Source organism: Meles meles, chromosome 9 (assembly GCF_922984935.1).
Source record: "Meles meles chromosome 9, mMelMel3.1 paternal haplotype, whole genome shotgun sequence".
NCBI lineage: Eukaryota > Metazoa > Chordata > Mammalia > Carnivora > Mustelidae > Meles > Meles meles.
The window spans coordinates 45207756-45229110 of NC_060074.1; the positions used below are offsets into that span (position 1 = coordinate 45207756).

General features: G+C 62.0%; 1 protein-coding gene across 2 annotated transcripts in view; it reads left to right on the top strand.

The window, feature by feature from the left end:
* ESPNL (espin like) overlaps positions 1 to 17549 on the top strand; it is a 41857-nt gene extending 24308 nt beyond the window's left edge. Inside the window, exons 9-15 of one of the 2 annotated variants that reach the window (XM_046019863.1) lie at positions 9172 to 9990; positions 11264 to 11399; positions 13192 to 13278; positions 13825 to 13980; positions 15004 to 15192; positions 15690 to 15835; positions 17298 to 17549. In XM_046019863.1, coding sequence (XP_045875819.1) covers positions 9172 to 9990; positions 11264 to 11399; positions 13192 to 13278; positions 13825 to 13980; positions 15004 to 15192; positions 15690 to 15835; positions 17298 to 17549 — 1785 coding nt within the window. Of the gene's footprint in view, positions 1 to 329; positions 5314 to 9171; positions 9991 to 11263; positions 11400 to 13191; positions 13279 to 13824; positions 13981 to 15003; positions 15193 to 15689; positions 15836 to 17297 lie in introns of those variants that run through there. The other variant, XM_046019864.1, reaches the window with a different exon arrangement.
* Positions 17550 to 21355: the final 3806 nt, after the last annotated feature.

The window sequence follows — 21355 nt, forward strand, 5'->3', positions numbered from 1 at the left end:
GGGCTGAGGACAGAGACCCTCTGGGCTGAACAGTGATAAGCTGAGATTAGGAGAATGAGGGGGTGACAGAACAGGGGCACTGTCTTCTGGGCCCCCACAGGGCAGAGTGGCTGCCCTGATCCTCAGACTCGGGACTGGGGCTGGCCAACCTCCTTGTTTATGCTCTAAGTCCCAGTGAGGCCCCACTGGTGTGCAGGAGCCAGGGGCTCCCAGGGGGCTCCTAGGTCCAGGCCACTCTCCAGGGGCTTGTGTCCGGCCAGAACAGGGCCTCTCCCAGCTGCGATGCATCCTGGGCCTCGGCCCTGCTGACCCGGCCTCCGTGTGCTCAGGGTGACAGCGGGAGCGTGGGCCCCGCGGGGCAGGCCGCCTGGCGGTACTCACAGACCCACCAGGCTATCCTGGGCCCCTTCGGGGAGCTGCTAACGGAGGACGACCTGGTGTACCTGGAGAAGCAGATCGCGGACCTTCAGCTGCGGCGCCGCTGCCAGGAGTACGAGAGCGAGCTGGGCCGGCTGGCTGCCGAGCTGCAGGCCCTGCTGCCCGCACCCCTGGTCCGCATTACGGTCAACAGCCACTTCCTGCCCCGGGGGCCTGCGCCAGAGGGGGAGGAGGCGCCTGTACCCGCAGCTGAGCCCCAGGGCCCCGCCGAGGCCGCGTCCGGGGAGCAGCCCCTGCCCTTGTGGTGCGGCCACATCGCCCGGCTGGTGCGCAGCATGTCCCTGCTGCTGAAGGGCATGAACGGGCTGGTGCAGGGCGAGGAGAAGCCCGCGGTCCGGCCCCCACAGGAGGCCCGCGGAGAGGCCCCTGCCAGCGCCCCTGGAAGCGCGGCGCAGCGCGAGATCCAGGAGTGCGGGGTGTCCGTGCGGACGCTTCGCGGCAACTTCGAGTCCACCCCTGGCCCGCCCTGCGCCCCAGACCCCGGTCCCTGCGAGCCGGGGAACCGGCCGGGGCAGTGCGGGGGCGGCTTTGGGCCCACAGCCTCGCAACCCTGCGCCGGAGGGGCCCCCGGGCCTAGCGACGCGGAGGAGACCAGCGACTCGGGCATCAGCTGTGAGGAGGCCCCCTCGGAGGCTGGGGTGGCGCCAAGCCCGGACCTGGCCAACCTGCGCAAGGAGCGCATCGTCATGCTCTTCCTCAGCCACTGGAAGAAGTCGGCCTACACGCCGGCGCTCAAGACGGCCGCCTGCAGGACCCTGGAGGCCCGCAGGGGGGCGCCGCGGGCGCAGGAGCCCGCCGGGGGCCCTGCGCCGCCCTCCCCGCCACCCGGCGCGGGCCCCCGGCTCGGCCACCTGTGGCAGCAGCGGAGCATCATCGCCCACCTGCTGGGCAACTGGAAGGCCATCCTGGCGCACGTGCCGGCCCGGCAGCTGCGGCGGCTGAGTCGGCGGCCCTGCGGGCCCCTGTCCCCGGAGCAGTTCCTGCCGCACGTGGGCGGGGCGCCCGTGCCCTATGGCAGCCTGACGCTGGATCTCTTCATGCTGGGCTACTTCCAGCTGCTGGAGTGCGACCTGCCGGCAGAGGAGCGTAAAATGCGCCACCTGCTGTGCTTCGAGGTGTTCGAGCACCTGGGCGCCCACGGCTGGGAGACCGCGCGGGCCTTCCATAAGGCGGTGACCGATGAGGTGGCCGCCGGCCGCCGGGCCTGGACCGACGGCTTTGAGGACATCAAAGCCCGCTTCTTCGGCTCCAGTCGGAGCCCCGCCTGGGACCCAGAGCCCGGCCGCAAGTCAGGCCTGACGCCCCTTGGGCCCCTGCCGCATGCTGCCACTGCTAGCGGCAGCCCCGAGGCTGCAGCGCAAGGGTTGGGGCCTGGCCACCAGCGGGGCAGCTTCAACAGTGAGGACATCTGCGGCTACATCGACCGGAGCTTCGCCTTCTGGAAGGAGAAAGAAGCCGAGATGTTCAGCTTTGGAGAGTGAGACAGGCAGGCTGCCTGCTTTTGGGAATGCAGTGTCTGGGGTGATTTCATGTTTTCTGCTCTCTTTTCCCTTTGTCACTCACCTGGCGCCCACTGAGCCAGGAGGCCAGGCTGGCAGAGACTGGCAGACACTTTGTGTGCTAACGCCCACCTCCGGTCCCACATCAACAGGCTCATCCTCGGCTGTGCAGCTCAGTTTCGGAAACCTCACCCAGAATCCCATCAGCTCTGGAGTTAGAGGACTTGACCTCCCAGCCCTGGGCCCTCCACCCCGTTGCCCTGCAGGCACCTGAGCTGCTAGCCCGTTTCCTGTGGGCCCTCCTTCCAGTGCCCAAGTCACCTGCTGTCCCTCCCCTCTGTTCCTCTGGCACTGATGGCCCCAGCCAAGGCCAGAGCCTCTGTCTTCCTCCTTCCTGTGACCTCAGGCCATGCCTTTCCCCCTCCCCCGACCTCTGTCCCCATCAGTGAAATGGGAGAGCTGTGGTCGGAGCTGCCTGTCAGGCCCTCCCAAATTCTCTCGGTCAGAGAGCTGGCCCACACGGGGGTGCCTGCCGACCAGGGCAGCCGGCCACTGTCAGACACGAGCTCTCTTGTTGTGCCCTGCTCCCACCCCAGGGACTGCAGAGGCTCTGGTCCCAGGAGGGAAGGCTCCGTGTGGGCCTCCTGTCCCATCACCCAGCTGACCAGCCCCACGGGCCACATGGCTCAAAGCAGTGCCAGGGCCCCGCTGCAGGCTCAGGAGAGCAGGGGCATAAAGAATTTTTCCCAGAGAAGCAGTGGCTGCAGGGGCTCCGAGCACAGGGGGCTGGACCCACCCCCCTGCCTCCGCAAAGGGGAGCTATTAGACTCAGACGACTCATGGCAGGGCGGAGGCACCCGAGAGGAAAGGTTAGATATGGCCCTTTCTGTGGCCCTGAATGTCATCCACACTCTTCTCCGAGGGGGACCAAGGGAAAGAGCTGGATCTTCTCAGAGGGCCTCGCAGGTGCCTTGAGCGAACAGGGCGCTAGGAGCACTAGGGACAAAGCCCTGTTTGGCTGGCTGTGGGATGTGGCTTGTCCCCAGCCCCCATAATAGCCAAGAGGATGGGTCCCCACACAGGCCATGGGGGCCAAGGATGGCTGGTCCGGAAGCAGGGGGCTGGTCCGGAAGCAGGAGAGGCATGGCTCAGCTGTGCACTGGCCCCAACAGGCGGTGCGTGGACAGGAGTTTTCAGGATCTTCCTCTGGGAACCCCCTCCCGGCAGCCCCACCCCCTCGGGACAGAGGCCCCTGCTGTGTCCCCACCTGCCTGCAGAGCTTGGAGGGTGGTGGGCAGGCTGCGAGAGGGGGCACAGAGCCCTTGTAGCCAGCCTGCCGGGACCCTCTGGAGGGGGTGAAGCTGGGGCTGCCTGTGCTGGGAAGGGAGGGGGCACCAGCTCGGGCTCCCTGCGGTCCTGTGACACCAGAAGCACCTGTTCCTGGCCAGCCTTCACGACTGTGCTTATTGACCATATACCCGCAGCAAGGGAGAGCCAGGGAGTCCTGCACTGGGAGGGCACCGAGCCCCAGTCCTGATCTGAGCTCCACCGCAGGTGGCGACATCCTTAGCCCCACAGGGCCTCCCATTCCTCATCTGCAGAATGGGGAGTGGTGCCGACCTGCCCACCCCTGGGGTCTGGAGGGGGTGTGCCAGTCCCCTGTGGGAGGGATCTCTGTCCTGAGATGGAGCAGGGGAAAGGGTTATGGTGCCACCTCCAGGCTCCTGGTCCCCAGATGGGACTGACGGAGCTAGACAGGGGGCTGGTCTGCAGGACACTGTCACTGCCTGGACCTGGGGGGAGGGGCAGGTCTGAGGGTGGGGCTGGGGGAGCTGGGGCGTCAGAAGGTGCCGGATACTCTGGTGTCTCCCTCGCTCCTCCTGTGCCGCCTGCAGGACCTTGTTCCAAGGGCTGGGCCACAGAAGAGGGGGTGTTGTGGGGGTGGGCAGTAGACACAGACCCGGCCTCAGAGGTGGTCCAGCCCAGGGTGGTCAGGAGACCACTGGACAGGGGGCCAGCACACCTGACTTGACAGGCTGGTCTGTGAGCATTCCCTGGGGCCTTGGGCAAGTCCCTCCCAGGCCTCAGGACTTTCTCAGCGGTGGAGGGAGACCAAGGCCAGCAGGGGGCGCCCCACAACCATCCTGGGTTCCAGGAAGCCCTTTCGTTAGGCGGTGGCTCAGATCCAAGTTTGAGGCTGGAGGTGGTGGGGGAGGGGGAAGGGGGGAGGCGCCTCTGCGGGCCACTCAGGGGTGACTCCCCAGATGCCTTCTGCAGACTCTGTTTCCCAGGGGTCTGGGCAGCGGCCCTAGGAATTCAGAGCCCCTGCCCCACGGCTGATGCTGGGAAAGCTGTGTTTTCCTGAGATGTTCTGGGTGATTCTGATGCTCAGCAGCCTGGAAACCCCCAGCTCACTAGCAGCCCCCGGTGGGGAGCAGATGTTCCCTGTGGGAGTCTGAGGCTGACCCCAGCAAGGCCACACTCCCAGCTCTGAGGCCTGTTTGGTGCCTGTAAGCCTGTCGTCCAGTTGGTGAAACCCCAGAGCCCCATACAGGCATCTGGGGCTGCAGACTTCAGTGAGGGGACCAGATGCAGTGAGGTGACCTTTTCCCCAGTGCCAGCCCAGGAGCTCCCCAACGAGCCGGCAAAATACTGGACAGAGGGCACCCCATCTATCTCCCAGGCCGATAAATGTGTGCAGGACAAACAAGAAGAAAAATGAAGGTGTACCAAAGATGCCGAAAGAACATCACCTTTTTCCTCACGACTAAATAAATATGGCTAATAACACAACTCTTCCCGTCTCAAAGCACCGGTTAAATGCAGAGACAGTCTCTTCCTTCTTTTTTAAACTGACTCTGAAGTTCATTTGGAAGGAACAGTGAACAAGGACAGCTGTGAGGCCAGCCTCCAAGAAGGACCCCAGCGTCCTCATCCCAATAGTGCCTCCTGTGTGCCCCTCTGTGTTGTTTGGCAGAGTATGGCAGAAGAGAGAGCTCTTGCTTCAAGTGGGAAATAACGGCTCCCATCTTTGTGGCTCCCTTACCTCTGAGGAGAGCCCTGGGCCATGCTGGGAGCAGGCCCGTAAGAGAGGTCCATGCAGGGAGAAGCAAGGCCTCCCCCCCCAGTCTGGCCCTCGGATGACTGCAGCCCGGCTGACCCATGGTGCCAGCTAAGGACAAATCCGAAGGCAGAAGCCCCACTAAGGTGCTCCCAGAGCCAGGAAACCACATGAGATCACAGATGTTTGCTGTTTTAAGAAACTAGATTTGGGGGACACCTGGGTGACTCAGTCGGTTAGCCCTCTGCCTCAGCTCAGGTCATGATCCCAGAGTTCTGGGATCAAGCCCCACATTGGGCTCTCTGTTCAACGGGGAGCCTGCTTCTGCCTCTCTCTCTGTTGTTCCCCTGCTTGTGCGCGTGCTCTCTCTCTCTCAAATAAATAAAATCCTAAAAAAAAAAAAAAAAAAAAAGACACTCGATTGTAGGGTCATTTGTTATGTAGCAACAGATAACAAATCCAGCAAACAAAAAGATTAAAGAGGAAGAGGCATTTCAGACGTGAAGACATCATAATTGTAGAGCAGTAGTCCCTCAGACCGGGTGGTTCTGACCCCAAAGTATATTTCGTCCGATCAACAGACCAGAGCAGAGCAAACTGAGATGTTTCACATGGAAAACATTGCCTTAAGACAAAGACGCCACAACTAATCCATGGGAGAAAGAAGGAATGGTCGATAGCAGTCTCCAGAGAGTTGGTAAACTATTTGCGGCTGGGGGGAATAGGACCTCTGGGCAGCCCTGCCCCCCATAAATCCCAGATGGAACAAGAGATACCATAAGCAGGTAAAGCTATAAAACCCCCAAGGAGGGGCTGGGCAGGTCAGGTGTGCCAGGGACCTCACCACCCATGGGTGCTGGGCCAGGCGTAGGGACCAACGTCCCCTTCCGCCGAAGGAAAAGCCTCAGTCACCCACGCCAGCCCGCAGGCCTGCCAGCCAGGAGGTGCATTGGGCTGCACACACTCTAATGCGTGACTTCACTCTCTGACTCTGAATCATGGAGGTGGCGCCGTGGTTATTTATCTTAGCCCAAAGTGACACAACCCACATGTCCATTAATAGAAGTAACTGGATGTCCCTTGGAATTCTTAAAGTGTGATATAGTCACAGTATGATGAAATTGAAGATGATACGTTCAAAGACTGATGGCATCAGAAATGCCCGGGAGGTGACATAAATTGATAAAACAGGACCCGCACACATCCCGCAGCCTTTGGCATGGGGTGGACTGGAGGGGAGATGCCCCTGTGTTCGTGGGGATCGTCTTTTACGGGTCGAAGTGTTCTGTTTCGGATTTTCCTGTGTTTTCCAAACGCTCCAGGATGAACATGTGTTATTTTTATCATCGTGAAAAGAAACAAGCAACGTATTTTTAAAAACTGCCCCGCTCTGTAGCAATCTGAGATAAAGATCTGTTTCAAGCGCTTGGTGTCGAGTTTCCCAAACAGACCAGTGACATGAGGCATGAGGTGGTATGTCTTCTCTCCCCACATGGGTGGGGGGGGGGGCAGCTCCCTGTGGACAGGGGCCCATCATCAGAATACCCTGTCCTCTTTCCTCCAGCCTGGGCTGGGTGCACATTAACCCTTTGTGTTCTGGCTACAAGCACGGGGGCAGGAGTAACACCTCTGTTCCCCCTGCAGTGGTGTCCCCAGGATGGTCCTGGGCAAGTGAGAGCTGGAGACGCCCATGAGCATTTCCCTCTGCGACCACAGGATGCTGACGCTGAAGGCCAGGGTGCAGATCCTGGGACCATCTGAAGCAGGGGCTGAGCTGGGCTGAACTGGGCTGGGCAGGGCTGAACTGGGCTGGGCAGGGCTGAACTGGGCTGAGCTGGGCTGAGCTGGCTATGACTGAGCTCTGGGCTATGACGGAGCTCTGGGCTAGACTGGGCTAAGCTAGGCTGAGCTGGGCTGAGCTGGGCTGAACTGAAGTGAGTACCGTCAGGTCCTGCTCACACCTAGGCCCTCAGCTGGGGCCTCTATGCGCCCCCTGAGTCTCCAGCCCAGCCTCCACTGTCCCCCTGGAGTGCTTTCTACTGTCTGTCCCGGTCCCTGGGTCCGGGAGACCTCAGGTCTCCTGACGTGGCCGGTGTGGGCCTCCAGATCTGAAGCCTGGGAGGGGAATCACCTCTCTCCCTCCCCCACCAGGCTCTCCCTCCCCTGCTCCCTCCCAAAGCAGACAGCGCTAAAAATACCCTTCTGTCCGTCCCCACGTGGTGCCCAGCCCAGCCCAGCCCAGCCCAGCAGGCCATCTGTACCCCTGACTGGCTGAGAAGTCCTATTCTCCGGCCTGAGTTCTCAGAGCACCAAGGGCCAACTGAGAGGTAGGGTCCCAGGGACTCTGGAGTGGGGGCATCGGGGAATGGGAGGTGGGATTTGGGGCAGAGAGCAGCAGGGGAGAGCGGGATAGCCTGTGGGGCATAGAGATCACAGTGCTGGGTGTTTGGACACAGACCCCTAATCCCAGTCAAGCTGGGCCCCTTGGGGTACGGTGAGGGCTCAGCCGGCACACTCCGCTCAGTGTCCTGGCTGGAGAGGTAGGCAACGGGGAGGCTGGACCACCTCCTCCAGCTGCAGCCAGGACCCCAGTGTCCAGTCCCTAGGGGCAGCTGGCTTTAGGCCCTTTGTGTCCTGCCCGCTGAAGCCCTCCTCACTCCTGGCCTGGAGAGGCACCAGGCTGAGGCTCTGAGGCTCTTCAGAAGCCCCCACCCCTTTCGTTCGGGACCGCAGGGTGGCAGGTGTCAGTAAACACAGCTGAGGCCCTGGGAGAAGGCGGGTGGGAACTCTGCCCACTGCCCCTGAGGCCATAGCGGCTGGCCACAGGGAACGCAGGAATGACGGGAATGTGAGGCCTGGGGGGCAGTGGCCAAGGGCTCGTCTTCTGTCCTCACTCAGCCAGAGGGCCTCCCTGGGAGGGGGTCAGGCAGGACGGATGCTGGCCGGCCCCCGACCTGTCCCGTCCTTGCTGGGCTCCCTGGGTACTGCGGGGCTCTGTAGGCGCCCTGGGAGAGCGGGTGTAGGGAAGGGCCTCAGCTCCTGCCACCGACCCTGGCACCGGCATAGCTCAGCAGGGCCCTCCTTGCCCCTTGGCACCCACAGGTCACCGTTCTCTTTACAGACCTTTGTTATTCTGGTCTTACTTATTTCACCAAGGGTTTTGGTCCCTGCGGGGGACCGGTGTCCTTTTTCCTTCCCTTTGCCGGCTCTGCAGGGCGCCCCCTGGTGGACAGACGGTGTCCCGGGGGCAGCTTTCTGAACCATTGTAGGTAGGCAGCTCCAGCTGAAATCTGGGGCAACTTTCTTGGGGTAAAATGTCAGGAGTACATAAAAGAATACGCACGTAATTAAATAAGCCAGAAGTACACTTGCTGAATCCGATGATATGCCCACGGATTCGAAATCACTGCCCAGAGAGTTCTCCATAGTCGTATTTGTCTTTACCAACATACACTGAGGGTCCTGTAACCTGGGGCTCAGCACGTGGGACCCGAGCCTGCCTCCCCCACTTCCTAGCTGTGTGATCTTGGACAGGGGATGTGAGTCTCTCATGCTTGTGTTTCCTCCACGTTTACGCGAACCCTGGGTGTCATGCAGCCCACGTGAGGAGGGCACGTCACCCTTGAGAGGCGGCCTGGCCCCTGGGGAACACTGTGACCACAGAGTCCTTTCCCCGCCAGCCTCTGGATCTACAGTTGAGAAAATTGGGACCAAGGTCACCCAGCAAGGTCATGGCAGCCCGGGGCTCCATGTAACTGTGGACAGTGAGGACCGGTGGGGCAGGAAATCTTCCAAAGACCCTCGTCACCCACCCCAGCAAGGTCAGATTTGGAAACAGAGGAAGCCACTTGGAGTTGGGGGGGCAGGGATCCCCAGGCTCCAGACGGTCTGCTCTGCATAGCCCGGAACTGTGGAGGGGGCCCGTGTCACCCTGCTCTGCTCACTTGGCTGGGGGTAGGTCTCTGGCCCTCTCTGAGTCTCAACCTTCTCACCATAAAATGGGTCTAACACTAAGCCAACTGTGCAGGGCTACGGGGCTGAACAAGGCACTTGGCACATCTGTGATGCTCAGCCAGTGCTGGTGGGAGATGGAAAGGGTGGCCGGCTGGACGGGTGACTCGGGCAAAAGAGCCGTGCCCTGCCCCGGCTGACCCTGCCCTCTTCTGTTCCCAGGATCGCAGGCGGGGCCCAGCTCCTCTCTCCGTGGTGCCGGTGGCCATGGTGCGGAACGTGGACGACCTGGATTTCCATGTGCCGTCGCATGCGCAGGACATGCTGGACGGCCTGAGGCGGCTGCGCTCACAGCCCAAGCTGGCCGATGTCACGCTTCTGGTGGGCGGCCGGGAGCTGCCCTGCCACCGCGGCCTCCTGGCACTCAGCAGCCCCTACTTTCATGCCATGTTCGCGGGCGACTTTGCTGAGAGTTTCTCGGCACGCGTGGAGCTGCGGGACGTGGAGCCCGGCGTGGTGGGGCAGCTGGTGGACTTTGTGTACACGGGCCGGCTGACGGTCACTCAGGGCAACGTGGAGGCGCTGACCCGCACGGCCGCCCGCCTGCACTTCCCTGCCGTGCAGAAGGTGTGCGGCCGCTACCTGCAGCAGCAGCTGGATGCCACCAACTGCCTGGGCATCTGTGAGTTCGGAGAGCAGCAGGGGCTGCTGGGCGTGGCCGCCAAGGCCTGGGCCTTCCTGCGGGAGAACTTCGAGGCCGTGGCCCGGGAGGACGAGTTCCTGCAGCTGCCCCAGGACCGGCTGGCTGCCTGTCTGGCAGGGGAGCTGCTGCAAGTGCAGCCGGAGCAGAGCCGGTTGGAGGCCCTGCTGCGCTGGGTACGCCATGACCCTCAAGCCCGGGCTGTCCACCTCCCTGAGCTGCTCAGCTTGGTGCGCCTGGACGCCGTGCCCAGACCCTGTGTGCAGCAGCTGCTGGCCACCGAGCCGCTGATCCGGGAGTCAGAGGTGTGCCGCATTGCCCTGTCGCAGGGCCGTGATGAGGTGAGCTAGGAGCAAGGAGGGGAGCCCCGGAGACCCCAACCTGCATGGGGCTGGGGAGTTTAGGGCGCCTGTTCCCCCGTTCCCCGAACCTCACAGCTCTCCCTGCCTTGGGCTGGTTACCTGTGAGGGAGTCCCTGTTCATCCCCAGGGTGACTGTTATATCTCACACCCCGGATGTGAGGGGAAGGGGAGCCCAGAAGTGACTGTCTGCTCCCCGGTCAAAGCCCACAGCTTGGTGGGGACAAACCTGGAAACAGACTTAAAGCCGTGTGAGAAAGGCCAGAGCTGGGCTGGGGGCATCCTGGGCAAAGTGGCCAGTCAGGGAGGGCTCTCTGGAGGAGGCAGCACCTTGGCTGGGCCTTAGAGCAGGGCTAGGAGCTTGGCAGGAAGAAGGCATGGGCTGAGAGTGTAGCAGGCCACTTCCTGCCCCTTAGGGACAGGGTTGAGCGTTCACGGGCTGCAGTTTCCTGTTGGTGCCGCGATGAGAGGGACAGGCAGGGCAGCTCCGGACACAGTGACGAACAGCAGAGGAGTGAGTCTGTGGCTGGACAGCCAGCTCGGGGCCCTGCTCTGGAGGAGCCCCCAGGAGCCAGGCCCCGGGACACAGCTGTAGCTTGGGACCAAGCGCTACCCACACTGCTGTCTGGCGCCACCGGGCACAGCAGGCCAGCCTGGTGTTGGCGGCAGCCTGCAGCCCTGTCCCGCCAGGCGATCAACCTTGGAACTGCCGGAGTGGGAGGTGCAGGCCTGCTGCAGGAGGGGCCAGAGACATGGGAGAGCCCCGGGAGCCTGGGAGCTTGGAGCAGTTGGCCACTTACCAGCCTGGGTGGAACCCTGCTGGGATTTCCTGCCCAGCCAGGGTCATCCAAGTTCAGGACCCGCACGCTGGCGCAGGGGAGGAACTGGGGACAGAGTCAGGGTTGGCCCCAAAGATGGGTGAGGGATGCCTCTGGAAGGCATGCGGGGACTGCAGGGAGGGAGCAGTGCTCAGGTTTGGGACACACATGCACCTGCTGTCCCATCTCTCCCTGTCCTGAGAGTCTACCACCATGTCTGGCCCCACGCAACCATGGTGCACACACACACATGCTCACACACACACGTGCTCACACACACACACGTGCTCACACACATGCTCACAGCCCCCACGCATGTGCACCAACACAGCTGCCCCACCAAAGTCCAGCCCCAGCAAACGCCTGCTAGCCCCCGGGGCCCCTTGCATGGGGAATAGAGCCACCGGCTCCTCTAACTCAGCCTTCCTCCCCCACAGGCACGACTGGCCCTTCCGCAGAAGCTGGAGGAGGTTCTGGTGGTGGTGGGCGGGCGGGCCTTGGAGGAGGACGAGGAGGGCGCCCAGGAGCCTGCCCCTCACCCCAGGAACTTCGCCTTCTACAACAGCAAGGCCCGTGAGTAGCCCTCACGCCGTCCCTACGACCCACGAGTCCCTCGTGTCCTTCGTGCAGGTGGAGGGACTGAGAGGCTCCGGGGAAAGGGTTACAGGAGAGCCTCGAGGCCAGCACAGGCAGAGGGGAGGCTGACAGCGGGGGCACGGTGGCCTCCCCACCCTCCAGCCACAACCCCCAACTTTGGCCTTTTGGGGTCCGGAGTCCAGGGTAAAGGGTACTGCTGCCCAACCCGCCCGTGTGGGAGGACAGTCACTGGCTGGCATGCCCCGTGGAACCTTGGCCTCAAGGGGAGAACGAGGAGCTGGGGAGCAGTGGCCCGGAGGGTAGGAACCCAAGGACTAGGTCAGCTCAAACAGGGTTCTAACTCCAGTCTCTTCGCAGCCCTACGCCGCTCCTCATCTGTGGAAAGGACTCCTCACGTAGCGAGGGCATGGACCCGACGGGCACGGACGGGGCCTCTCCTGCCCAGGGCCCCATTACAGGGTTGCCCAGAAAATGGGGAGGGGTAGGAGGGCAGCAGGATCTCTAGAGGGCCACACTGGCCCTGGAAAGCTCTTCTGAAAACTCCAAGGAGCGCTGGCCGGTGTCCCAGGCCCACTGGGCCAGTCACCAGCCACTCGCATGGCGTCAGCGACTGGCGCGCTCCAGGAAGCGTGAGACCGGCTGTCCCAGGTCAGGGGCTGACGAGGGGATTTGGGGACTGACGTCAGGAAATGAGCTCTGCTGGCTCCACCTGGGAACAGCTGTCCCTCCAACCCCAAGGGGAGGACAGCAGGGGGCACAGTGGCAGGCCAAGGCCTGGTGACCGCGCCATCCCCACCCTGGGGTGACACAGACATGAGTCAGGGGGACACGCAGTCCCTGCCCAGAGGGCAGGTGCCCGGCAAAGCCGGTTGTCAACAGTACCCAGAATCTTCCCAGGGGACCTCTCAGAGGCCTGGGTCTTCCTCACAGCTCTCCACGAGCACCCAAAATGTGTCCATTTGCTCCCACACTCCCACACTGACTCTCTTGTTTTTAATTTTTCAAGCATTTTCTCATCTCTTGTCTCAGTTTACCCTCACGTAGTTCCTTGAAGGGGGGCCCAAGGTGGGTGTATGGCTCTGTCCCTCCCCGCTGTGGCGACAATCCCCAGGTCCACTAACAGAGTAGCAGCCCCCTGACAGATACGGGTCGTCCATGCTCCCCCCACCTCCCAGTGAGGTGGGAACTAGCCCCCTCGACAGAGGACAAGCTGAGGCTATGCGTCCCCAGGGCCCACAGAAGTGCATGAGAGCGGGGGTCTGGACTCGCCCCGGCTGCTGCAAGGCCCTTCTCTCCCCTTGTCCCCTGCACGCCCATGGCGGCACATGGCCCTCAGGGTACTCAGGGAGAAGAAAGGAATGATGGATGAGGAAGGAGTGAATGAATGATGTTCGTGTTCTAACCCACTAGGGACCCGAGGTCAGGCCCATTCACATACTACCCCATGTCAGAGGTGGGACCCAACCCAGGAGCCCAGAGCCCGGGCCACCTCCCCACACACCCCGGGTGCAGTCCTGTGTCCCATCTGTGTGCCGGGCTCCGGGGGGCAGCGTGGGGAGGTGGGAGCCCTGGGGAACCAGACCCGGCAGGGGCACGTGGAGCAGCCGAGGTGTCCCCAACCCCCACCTCACAGCCAGCCGAATCCCGCCCCGTGCTCCTCCCCAGGTGAGGGAATACCCCAGCTCATGGGAAGAGGCGCTGGGGAGAGGGGAGGCGGCAGCAGCGAGCTCAGCCGCCCTGACCCTCTGCCCCTCTCTCTCCTGGCCAGAGATGTGGATGGCGCTCCCGGACTTCCCCGACTACCACAAGTGGGGCTTCTCCCTCGCTGCGCTCAACAACACCGTCTACGTCACAGGTGGGTTCCCGGCAGAACCTTCCAGGGAGCTGATGACCGTGATGCCATTGAGAATCGGCTGTCCCCTCCAGCTCAGGCGGGACTCTTCCAGACGTTTCCATGAGGTGGAAACAAGGACATTTAAAATCCACAGGTCCACGTGTGGGTACAGGGAACCATCCCGTGTTCTGTCCAACATGGAAAGCCAGGGGGGACTCACTAGGCTCCCGCAGCCGGGGTCTCCCCCAAAGGAACTGTGAGGGAGGGTCACCCTGCTCATTTATATCCGGGAACTTGGGGACTCCTACACAATCTGGTTGAGGAAAACAGCTGTGCCTCGGGTGAAGATCTAAAACCACAGATCTTGTCCTCCTTGTTTACGGGGCAGGGAGGGACCTGTCCAAGTGACACAGCTAGGCTGTGCCACCTACAGTCCCCCCCACCACCCAGCCCAGTGTCTGGCACCATGGGGGCCTGGCATGGGGAGAAGGAGGAAACAGGACCCTCGGTACCCAGCCCCCACTAGTCTGGAGACCCCAGGCTGAGAGGACAGGACCTCTCCTACAGGTGGCTCCCGGGGCACAAAGACAGACACCTGGTCAACCACCCAGGCCTGGAGCTTCCCTCTGAAGGAGGCCACCTGGAAGCCAGTGGCCCCCATGCTGAAGGCCCGCACCAACCATGCCAGCGCCGCACTCAACGGGGAGATCTATGCCATCGGTGGTAAGGCCTCCCTCTCCCTCTGCTCCCAGAGGCCTCCTGCTCATGGCAGCCCCTCACCACCTCTGGGCAGCCTGGGAGCCTCTCAGTCCCGCAACAGTGGCTCCCCACCCCCATGTCCTCACCAGGGACCAGAGAGCCCCCCGGGCCTCAGCGACCGCAGAGACATGCTCCCCTGTTCCTGCCCTCAGGAGCTCACTGTCTGGAGTAAACCAGCCTCCTACCGGAGCGCCTGGATGTCCAGGGGTGAGGCTCAGGCATGAGCCTCCATAGCGAGCTCCAGCAAGGATTCTGAAAACAGAATGATGACAGGGAGCACTGGAGCCTTGAACTTCCAGCAGAGATGAACACTCCCATCCCCAAAACAGGGAGCTCAGCCCTCTGCTCAGGGTCACCCCCTCAGCGGAGTCTCTGGGTTGAGGAGACCCACAGTGGTTTCTCTTTTGCTGTCCCCTTTACTCCTGCCATGCCCCCCGCCTGAGCACAGAGGTCCACCTTATCCCCATTATGCCCCAGAGCTGTGGCAAGGACCCACCCCCGGGACCCCCACGGTCAGCCAGATACTGAAAAACGAAATGACCGTGGTTGACGAAGAGTTCTCCAAGGCCTCTGTGGGTGACAGACGGGCCTCGAGGCCACTGCTGAGTACCCCAGCTGTCCCGGCCAGCCCCTGTGCCCCCAATGGCTGCTGAGCCCAAGGCCAAGAGCAGAGAGCACACACAAGGTCCTGAGCCCCAGGCAGGTGGAGGACCCCAGCATGCAGCCTGGACTCGAGTGTTCCCGGGTCCAGGTGCCCACACCCACACCACCTGACGCTGTGGCCTCGGGCAAGCGACCTTGCCTCTACCCGCCGGCTGTGGAAGGGAGTAAGTCATAAGCCTAGCAAGGCCGCGCCTTCCTTCCCTCGCCTTCCTCTCTCCTCGGAGGAAGCCCTCTGCTGCCCCTGCAAAGCCCCCAGTCCTGCGTTTCCAGGGCCCTTCCCTAGTCCCTGGCCCCCGGCAGCCCTGACCACACCCACTCCGACAGGCACCACCTTGGACATGGTGGAGGTGGAGAGCTATGACCCCTACACGGATGCCTGGACCCCCGTCCGCCCCGCCCTCAAGTACGTCAGCAACTTCTCGGCGGCTGGCTGTGGGGGCCGGCTGTACCTGGTGGGCTCCAGCGCCTGCAAGTACAACGCCCTGGCTCTCCAGTGTTACAACCCTGTCACAGGTGGGTGGCGTGGGGCCTGGGGGGGGCGGTGTCGGGACCGGGAGCAGGCTCTTTCAAAGGGCCATGGCCCTGTCGGAGGTGGATGAGGCAGTGTTGGGGGGGCCCTGGGGGATGGGGACTGGGACTGGGTGGCCGGTGACAGGGAACCCACCTCCAGGTCCCGAAGTTGCCGGCTGTGGCTTCTGCCTAGAACCTGCCCCACGGGCCAGGAGCGGAGTCCCGGACCTGCAAGCCTTGGTGGGCGCTGGCTTAGGCTCCGGATTCCAGGCCAGGGTTGGGCTCCAGGGGGTCTCCCGTGTCTCCCCCTCTCTCCCTGCTCATCCTCTGGACAGTGCAGGTGACCACAGAACCCATTTTGCAGGGTGGGCGTGAGAGTCCCATGGGAGACCGACAGTACCCAGGGACAGGTGGGGCCCCTAGTCACCCGACCCAGCCGGTGGGCGGGAAAGAGGCAGAGGCCCCCAGGTGAAGGTGGGCTGGGCATGTTGTCCCTGCAGACGTGTGGAGCGTGATCGCCTCGCCCTTCCTCCCCAAGTACCTGTCCTCTCCGCGCTGTGCCGCACTGCAGGGAGCCCTCTACCTGGTCGGTGACAACACCAAGAAGGTCTACGTGTACGACCCCGGGGCCAACCTGTGGCAGAAGGTGAGCCTCGGGCTCCCCCCACCCGGGACCCCTGACAGTGCGGAGAGCCGGCCTGGGGATGGTGAGGCCTGGGGGTGTTACCGCAGTGAAAGGATTAATGAGGCCCGGAGCCCCTGTGGAGACAGGAGAGCCAAGGACCCGGGGCTCCTAGTCACCATGGGTGCTCTGTCCCTGGCCCGGGGTGGTCTGTTCTTCTCTGGGGCAAAACCAGGCTCAGCTTGGGAGCTTTCAGGGACAGCCTGGTGTGGGCCAGGCCCTGGAGGGAGGGCACCTCCTACCCGAGGGGGGTGGCCGAGCAGAGGAGAGGAGCCTTTGGCTGTGGGTGGGGTGGGAGCGGCCCACATCTTGGTGCCCCATTTCCCTCCTTGCTACCCCTCCTCTTCTGCCACGGAGAGAGCAGATGCTGGGCATCTCAGGCCTGAGCCTTTCTGTGTGTTTCTTCTGGAGAAAGGGGAGGGATGGTGCCCAGTGCCCATGGCAGCGGCCTCAGCACTAGCCAGACACCACCTGCCCTAAGATTCTCAATTCCTGGAGGCCCAAGGAGGCAGCCTGCTTCCTGCACTAACCCCGGCCCGGGGCGGCCGGCCCACAGTGGGGCCTCGCCATCCTGCCGCCTGCAGCTGTCCCCCGGTGTCAGCGCCCAGCTGACGGGAGGCCCCATTACCCTGTAGTGAGACAGGTGCTGCGTGGGTCCTGCCAGGACGCCACTTTCTCTCAGGGCCTCCCAGCTGGGCCACAGCCAGGCCTCTGCCGGGACCATGCCGCTGCTCCGGGGGCCTCCCGGCCACGAAGGGCTCCACTTGGGCCTCTAGGTCTCAGGGGGGCTGGCTACCCCTGACCGTCTCCACATGTAGGCTACAGACAGGCCTCTTCCTTCCCATGCACTTTGGGCTCTTCCAGAAGGGTCCACCTCTCCTCTGGCCTCTGGTTCCCACCTCACAGCCCCAGCCCAGGCCATGGGCCGAGGCAGGAGGTACAGGGGCAAAGTGAGGTTCCCCATGGCACGAGTGGCTTCTGGTGTGTGTGTGTGTGTGTGTGTGTGTGTGTGTGTGTGTGTGTGTGTGTGTCAGAGCTGAGGTCACATCTGTCCCCTCCAAGAGAACACCATGAATCAGAGGCCCAGCACAGAACTTGCCCTGGGGAGCAGCTCCAGGCTTGGGCTTCCATGCCCCCAGGTCCATCTGATACCCCAACTCCACATATGGCCAAATTGGGGCCCAGGAGAGCAAGGAGCCTGGACACATCATCCTGGGAGATGTGAGCTGGAGAGGAGAGCACTAAAGGGACAGTCTGAAAGCCCCGGGAGGAAAGGGTCACAGGGAGCCTGGGTGAGGTCCCAGGGAGCAGGACCAGGTCCTGGCTGTCCTCTCTGCATGTCCCCTGTGCCCCGCCCCACACTGAGGGTTCCCTTGGCCACGGCCCCTACCCCCCCATGGGCCCTTGACCACTGCCCCCCCCACAGGTGCAGTCCCTGCACAGTCTGCATGAGAACGGCGCGCTGGTCCCACTAGGTGACGCACTGTACGTGACCGGCGGCCGCTGGCAGGGCATGGATGGCGACTACCTCGTGGAGATGGAGGCCTACGACCGTGGGCGTGATGCCTGGACCCGCCACGGCTCCCTGCCCCGCCTCTGGCTCTACCACGGGGCCTCGACCGTCTTTCTGGACGTGTCCAAGTGGACTCAGCCCTTCAGCCCGGCCCAGGAGCACTGAGCAGCTCCTCCTCCCATGGGGCCGGACCCAGCTGCACCCTGACCCCGAGGGATGTCCCCCTCTGGGATTAGGCTTCCTTATCCACTCAGTGCTGGTCTCAGGCCACCGGGGACATCAGAGGACACAGCCTCGGTCCCCGCAGCCACTGCACTAACTCTGCACTGAGCAGCAGCGAGGGCTTGGACTCCTGCCTCCCTGCACGGCAGGGAGAAGCCGCTCTCCTGCCCTTGGAGGATCTGAGGCCTGAGACACAGGAGCCGAGGGGCCCAGGAGATGCAGTGGTGGCCGTCCCCAGCTGTGTGTCCCACCCGTGGCTTTGGGAGGTGTTGCACAAGGGAGGAGTGGTCCAGGAAACTGCAACCCAGAGCAAATGTCCTGAGGCGGGTTGGCCCCGGGCTACTGTGAGCCCGCTTCTGCCTGGCCCACAGCTGTGTGCCCATATCTGGCAGCTGCCTCTCTCTGGCCCCATGTCCATCACACACCGGGAAGGGAGAAGCAGGGCGTGGGGTCAGGAGAGAGGGTCCGCTGCCCATGTGGGGGTTGAGGGGAGAGAGGGTGAGCGAGGTCTTCCCAGGGAGGTGAGCAGGAAGGCGTGCTCTCTGGCCGGGATCACCCCTGTTTCTCGGGGTGATTTGCTCCAATCAAGAATGAGAGTCCCAGCCTCAGGCCCATGAAGGGAGAGGTTGGGGGCCCTACGGGGATTTATGACAACTCCTTTTGGGCGGGTTGATGTCTTGCTCCCAGGTGGCCTCCTAAGTGAGGGTAGCAGTGCTCCCATGGGCTCCCCCACCAGCACACGGTGTGACTCAGGGTGCTTCAGGGCTGCCCTTGCGCCCCCAGATTCTGCCTGGGGTCCATGGAGAACTGGTGCCAACACCCCCCACCCCGGTCCTTCTCACTGGTCCTTGACGAGGCATCACACTGAAGGACTCGCACTGGTGCTAAGGGGCCTCCCCTTTTTCTGTGAGCTTCATGGAAGCACACAGGGCTATAAGTTGGGGAGTCCGAGGTCCAGCCTCGCTCCGGCTCTGGCACTGACCGTCTGATGCCTCAGGAGCTCCCACTTCCCTCTAGACTGAGTTTCCTCTCCTTGAAGTCTCTTTCTTGAAACAGCCCGGGGACCAGAGAGGCCTCTGTCATCCCTGGGCTCTGAGGAAGGAATCCTGGGGTCCCTCCATGTCCACCTTGCTCCGAGACCTGCAGCCTCACGCCCATTTCCCGTGGGAGAATTGAATTTGCACCCCAAGGCTTAGACAGAGCAGGGCGTCCTGGGGGTCTGCTTCCAAAGAAGCATGAGCCCCAGATCTGAGGCCATCTAGTCAGCTGGGGGAGTGGACAGACGTGAAGATGACGGTTTCTGGGATCCCTGAATCTTTCCATATGAAAATCTCCTGCAATGTTTTCCAGTTATTGAAGCTACTCAGCCAAACACTGTTTCAAAACAAAGACTCAACGTGTCCGTGGATTTCTTTTTATCACGAATGGGTTGGAAGGGTGGTATTCTAGAATAAGACTGGCTTCTGCTCCTGCGCAGCATGAGGAGCAATTGTGGGGGCTGGTGTCTGGGGTGGGGGAAGCTCAGCCCACTTCAGGGCCTGGTCCTCAACACTTGGGTGCCAGATCCCCTCATCTAAGATCTGCTGAGCCACCCCCATTCATTGGCTCAGGCCAATTGTGTCCTTCAGGGTCCCGGGAGGAAACGATGACCCCTGAAATTGAGTAACAGAAGGCAGTGTAACAAGGGCTACTTCTGAAGTGTGGGCAGGTGGGGGGAGTCCAGTGAAGGCTGAAGAGGCCTCCAGGGGGGCACTTAGCAACAGTGGGGAGCTGTCACCAGCCCTCCGCTCCTCTGTGTGGGAAGGAGAGGATGCAGCCTCCAGACAGAGAGCTAGAGGAAAAGGGTGCCAAGGATCTGGGGCCTTTGCTGAAGGAACACAGCCTAGGCCACTATCACCAAAATCTACCTTCTTAACATTAAAACTGAGAGGCGAACCAGTCTGGTTTTCTAAGTGAATTAATTGAAAGCATGGAAACAATGAGCAGAGAACAAGGCAAGAGACGCTCTGGGTAGAAGGGAAAAAGGACCCTTCCCTCCGGGAGCTGAGGTTGCCCACAGACCTGTCCAGGATGCACGTGGCTTATTCTCAGCCCCTGCCTCATGCCTGGTACGCAGCAGGAATGAGTCACTCTTCATTGCATGAGCTACTGACCCCAAGCTGCAAAGGCCTGATCAGTGACCTTGGGCCAGTCCCAATATCTCAGGCTCAGTTTCCTCATCTGTGCAATGGGGATAATCACAGGATTTGAGATTTAGATGATGTCATGTGTTTGGAAGGTTCCAATAAGCAGCAAAGATCGCCTGCCTGGACACGGAGAGGCCACACAACAGGCTGACGCCAGGCTCCCACTGTTTTCGGGGGCAAAGGGAGCTTTTATTCCCATGACTTCATCAGCAGAGGTTCCTCCTCTGGAGGAAAAGAGAAGAGTGGGAACAGCTCGAGTGCAGCAGGCTGATGGGAAGCCAGGGCTGAGGCCGTGACATGAGGGCCCAAGAATGAGGATTAAGTTTCATCCGGGCATGAGGGCGCATGGGGGAGGACACCTTGGGCTTTGTCAGGTCCCCTCCTGCGGCCACTCATTCAGTACTTCCACCCTGGGATCCGGGACCTCAGCCCCAGATGCGGCCCCCGCTCTGCCCCTGGGGCTGCTGCCGCAGGGGACAAGCCGTTGGGTGCCACCAGAACCTGGTTTCTGCTGGTCCTTGACCTGTGTGATTCTTGCCTAAGCCCCGCCCTCCTCTGAGTGGATTTCATTTTTTTTGAAATGGGACCCCAGAAACACGCAAGGCCCTGGCCCTCTGTGCTCTCTGGCCCCGGAGCCAGGCTGTGTCATCACCTCAGGACCATGTGACGGGAGCCTGTACCAGCACCAGAACCGATTTGATTTGGGTCCGCCAGCAGGGCCCACGACATCACGAGGATTGTCCACTGTTTGGGAAAATAACCGTTTTTCACATGGCAACAGCTCCTGTCCTCAAAGCTGGTGTCCTGCGGGCTGGGGCCCCCCACTGTGAGATGGAAATGAAGTCACACGAACATCTGAGGATCACAAGCCCCAAACTGGATTCTTCTGTTCCCAGAAGGCCGGAAGGTGACAGCATGGCCAAGGGGGACAGAGCCCGAGCTTCACCTCTCCACAGCATAAGTTGGGCTGAATGGCATCGGGGCCTGAGAGCAGTACACACCACGTCCCTGCAGACAGAGTCCAGGCCAGCCGCCCAGAAGTGGGGCATCCAAGCAGCCCGGCCTCCATGCTGAGGCTCTTGGCTTTGCCTGCTCACACCTCACTTATGAGTGGGATCCCAGACGGAGCCTTAGAGCCGACAGCCATCATGCCCACTCTAAAGACCAGCAAACTGAGTCTCGGAGAGATGAACGCCTCCTCCAAAGCCAAATGTGACCTCTGCTCCAGATGGCCAAGCCAGAGCCAGATTTGCTGAGCAGACCCACGGCTGGGTCAGTCTGTCCTGTGTTCCAGTCACGCTCTGCCTGGAGCCTCTGTCTTCACATCAGTCTGAGGGCAGCCCCCCATGACACAGGGCTGACGGCCTAGGTCAGGGACCTTCGCCACTTAGGCAGACTAGAAGGCAAGCCGGCCTCACTCACGGCCCCACACAGCGCCCACCGTGACCTCAGTTCGCCCTAGAGCAGGCCTGGGGCCACGTGTGCATTGATCCCAGCTCTCAGGCAAGGAAACCAGAAGAAAATTCCGTGGAGCTCTGACACAAACTGGCCACCATCAGCTGG